The sequence below is a fragment of the Austrofundulus limnaeus genome, unplaced genomic scaffold, assembly GCF_001266775.1.
Source record: "Austrofundulus limnaeus strain Quisiro unplaced genomic scaffold, Austrofundulus_limnaeus-1.0 Scaffold100, whole genome shotgun sequence".
Classification (NCBI taxonomy): domain Eukaryota; kingdom Metazoa; phylum Chordata; class Actinopteri; order Cyprinodontiformes; family Rivulidae; genus Austrofundulus; species Austrofundulus limnaeus.
The window spans coordinates 401421-405381 of NW_013952502.1; the positions used below are offsets into that span (position 1 = coordinate 401421).

The 3961-nt window shown below is 37.1% G+C and overlaps 1 protein-coding gene across 1 annotated transcript in view; it reads right to left on the reverse strand.

Moving 5' to 3' along the window:
* plxdc2b (plexin domain containing 2b) overlaps nt 1–3961 on the reverse strand; it is a 78737-nt gene that overhangs the window by 10908 nt on the left and 63868 nt on the right. Inside the window, exons 10-11 of the mRNA XM_014013324.1 lie at nt 2347–2407; nt 2061–2211 (exon numbers count right to left, since the gene is read on the reverse strand). Of these exons, the coding sequence (XP_013868778.1) occupies nt 2061–2211; nt 2347–2407 (212 nt within the window). The remainder of the gene's footprint in view (nt 1–2060; nt 2212–2346; nt 2408–3961) is intronic.

Below are 3961 nucleotides of genomic sequence, written 5' to 3' on the forward strand. Positions count from 1 at the left end.
ACTATACATAGTACACACAAAACAAAATTAACATTGACTAGCCATGATACAACTACTACTAATAAAATATAATAAAGAATTGTGCAAAAATAGAAAATGATGTTTTGTTTCAGAATCCGACATTAGGAATCAGAAATGAAAAATCAAAAAGAATGTGTAACCTGAAGACTGAATGCAACTAAATGTTTAAAATCAAATGATATATTTGAAATTTACTGCATTAATTTTGTTTAGAATGTCAATGATTTTTATTTGTGTCAGATTAAAATAAAAATAACTTAATGCTTTTTCCTTCAGTCACAGTGTAATCTGCTGTCTCGTGTCCCTGAAAGAATGCAGTAAATTAGTTTACCAGATAAAAGATGATGTTTGAAAATGTGGTCCATTAGCTCACCGTGAATCCCAAACATCACCAACATTAGAAAGGAAAAGTGCAGAAAAGGATGTAATGAAATAAAAGGTTACGAATGCTTTTAGCTTTGATTAAAACACAGCGTTTCCATGGAGACGTGACGATATGAGTGGCCCTTGATTCGAGACGACCACGTCTGGAGCTGAGGGAGAAAAAAACTGCCCGTTTTCTGAAACAAATCGATCAAAAGGCCGTAAAACAAGGAAAAATGGCCAGAAAATGGGGACAATAACTTCCATCAAACCGTGACACTGAAGACACTTAAGGGGCAGAAAACGAAGTAAACAAACTTCAGAGGACACCTTGACTGTTTTCCCATCAGCAGCAAAAGAACCGAATCAGCTGTTTTCACTTCAAATTTACATGAAATCACTCTGACTGTGGTTCTGATCTCCTGCAGGGCTTTAAAGCCTCTGGTGCTGAATGCATCACCGTACAAAGAAACACACTTCTTGATGTTTGGATTTGAGCTAATTTACCAAAAATGAAATGATAGTCTTTAGAGGTCTTAACTCTAAACAACTATAAATTTGTTATGTATTAGACAAATTTATAAAGCAAACAATCTAAGAGTGTGTTGAAGCGTTGCCACTAAAACCTCTCAGAACAGTATTTTATTTCAACTAGATGCACAGTCTTCAAGTTATGATCATGTCCCTAAAACGTCAAAAGCTCCCTCATCAGTATGCAGTGTTTTTCAGAGGCAGCAGAGCTGAACAACATGCTCTCAGTTTTCTGAGGGTGCATCTGATTTGGACTGGAGTGATTTGTCCTAATTCAGTCTGCAATGCTCATGACGTCTGGAATTATTTTAGGAAAAGTTGGTCAGAGCAGATATTTATGCATCTTCCAAAAGCAATGCGGAAAAAGTGGAAACCTGTCAATTATCAATAAAGCGGTGGCATTATGTATTTTCCAGGTGTATAGTTTGATTCTGTACCACAATCAAGTCACTATGTTACCTTCAGCTGTTATGAAAATGGTCAAGTTTACTTGACTTTGCATCATAGCCTAGACATGTAAATGCTTTGGAATTGGCCTCTGTCTCTTTAAAACCTTCCTACTGTTTCAGACACTCCCACTTCAGCACATGAACAACAATGCTTCAGGGGAGGGGCGCTCTGTGGGGCAGGAGCTCCACTGCAGACTGAACTCCAGGGAGGAGCTTTGTACAAATAGGCGGGGTGAACTCTTTCATTTTTCTAAAACATTATTAGCTGCTTTAACACTTTTCTCTAGCTTTTAGCTAACGGTTTGCTACTTTTGACATTTAGCTAACCTTTTGCTTCTTTTACCTTCAAATCACACTTTTGGTATTTCAGCTAAGTTTTGGCWACTTTAAACTTTTAGCTAATCTTTTGCTCCTTTTAGGTAGCCACTTATTTAACTTTAGCTTTTAGCTGACCTTATTTTCTGCTTTTTTCCCCACTTTAAGCTTTTATATGGTGTTCCACTACTGATTTTGTTTATCTTAGCTGTTGCTAACGTTTTGATTCTTTTCACCTTAACAACTCAGTTTCAGCTATTTTTCAGCTAAATTTAGCAGATTTTGTTTTTAGCATTCACCCAACTCCAGCTTCATGTTTGAGCAGACCATTGGAGGAAAATTCTTGGCTCTTATTTGCGCAGGTTCATCGAGCCATCTTACCTTCAGTGGGAGCACTGGTTGGAGGCTGAGAGGTGAAAAGTGAATCTTTGTCTCCAGAGTCTTCTTTACCCCTCAGTGTTGTTTGGTTTATAACAGCGGTGAACGGGTACAGTTGTGTTGTGTCCGTTACGTCACACAGTTTGTCTTTGGTCTGAACAACAAAGAGAAATTTAGTTTAATTTTTTTTTTGTTAAATCCTAATAAATGTGAAGTTCATCACGTGGAAGGCAACAAAAGCAATTAGTTGAATCTTTTGGATGAACACGTCATTTWACTGGATGTTCACCTCATCAGGGCAGCTGTTGTCCACCCAGTCCTGGCGATGGCGGTCAAAACCACTGGAACATCTGAGAGCAAAGGAAACAAATGTCAGTTAAAAACAAAAAACAAACACAAAAAGAAAGTCATTATTACAGTTATTTGGTTAAATAATAAGAAGCTGGAGAGCCACCAAGATCAGATACATTCCTTCTCAAAATAATAATGACTACAACATTTCCTGTCAGCACATTCAGCAGTAGGTGGTAGAAATAAAACAATATCTATTAAGTCTAATATGCATGTGTCTTTTGGYGTAAGGCCTAATTATGCATGATTTGCTCTTATTGATAAAGAACAAAAGAAGCAAATCTTTACATTTGTAAAACAAACAAACCAAAAAAGAAAAAAAGGAACAGAAATACATTTAAATGAGCTAAAATCCTCAAAATCGTTACTGGCCACAATAACCGTAGTTTTCAAGTTATTCTGAAATTTTGGTCTGAAAAAACAAAACAAAAACTTATGTAACAAAATTTTTATTTAAAATCTGCCTCAGTGAGAGCCCTGACTTTTACCTCTCATGCAAACCTTTTGCCCAGGGGACCTCAAAACCGAGCACAGATAAAAATATTTAGAAGTTTAGTAAAATCCACACAAGTAAAAACAACCAATGTAGATTGATAATATCGGAACAACACAGTTTAAATCATCATATGTGAGCTGCAAGAACAATAGTTCTCTAAAAAAAGCCCCATTTTCTCTAAAGAGCACATTGTTATGATGATGAAACTATGTGCCCGAGTCCATCTGCTCAATCAGGCGAGGAGGGTCCCTTTGTTTAATCCCTCACTTTTCTGCCACCGTGTTCTCCCTGAGGATGCAGCGAGGGAGGCAGAGTGAGGCGCCGTTTTATCGAGCAGGTTCGGTCCAGCCCGTCCCCGAGGGGAGCCCGTGTTTTGTTCCTTCTCAGTGGCATTCATCTCAGCTAGTTGCCATCTAACGCAATGAGCCACGGTGCATTTAATTAGGACCGGGCTGAGGAGCTTCGTTTGAATATAAATGAGCCCGTGAATGTTTCTGTTCACAGTCCCAACGCAACAAACAGATTGTGTCATTTTAGTCTCTCCTGCTCCACAAGACATTCACTCAGGTCTTCCATGATGTAGTTTTAAATTCATGATCAAAGAAAATCAATCCTGGGTAACTAGTTCAACTATTGGATTTTTTTGACTCTTAACAAAAAAAAAAAAAAAGCCGTTCTGAGAAAATGCAGAATTACTGAATTGGAAATAAACGAATTCAGACACTAAACTAGAAAAACAGTAGCTAAAAGTTAACATTAGTAAAACAGTAAATAGAAGCAGAAATTAACAAACACTAACCGAAAGCTAAAATATATTTTAGGTTGGTTTTTGCCAAAAGCTAAGGAATACAAAAAAGTAGCTAAAGGCTAAAACAAGCAAAAAAGTATGTTAAAACTAAAAACCAACAAAACAGTAGCTTAAAGCAAAAACTGGCAAAACCTGAAGTAAACTGTAACTTTATGATTCACTAATCAGTGTTTATTGTTCTACATGTAGATGATGAGCTGAATGCTCTCTGCATCACGACATGCAGGCTGTTTTTGCTCATTTTTGTTT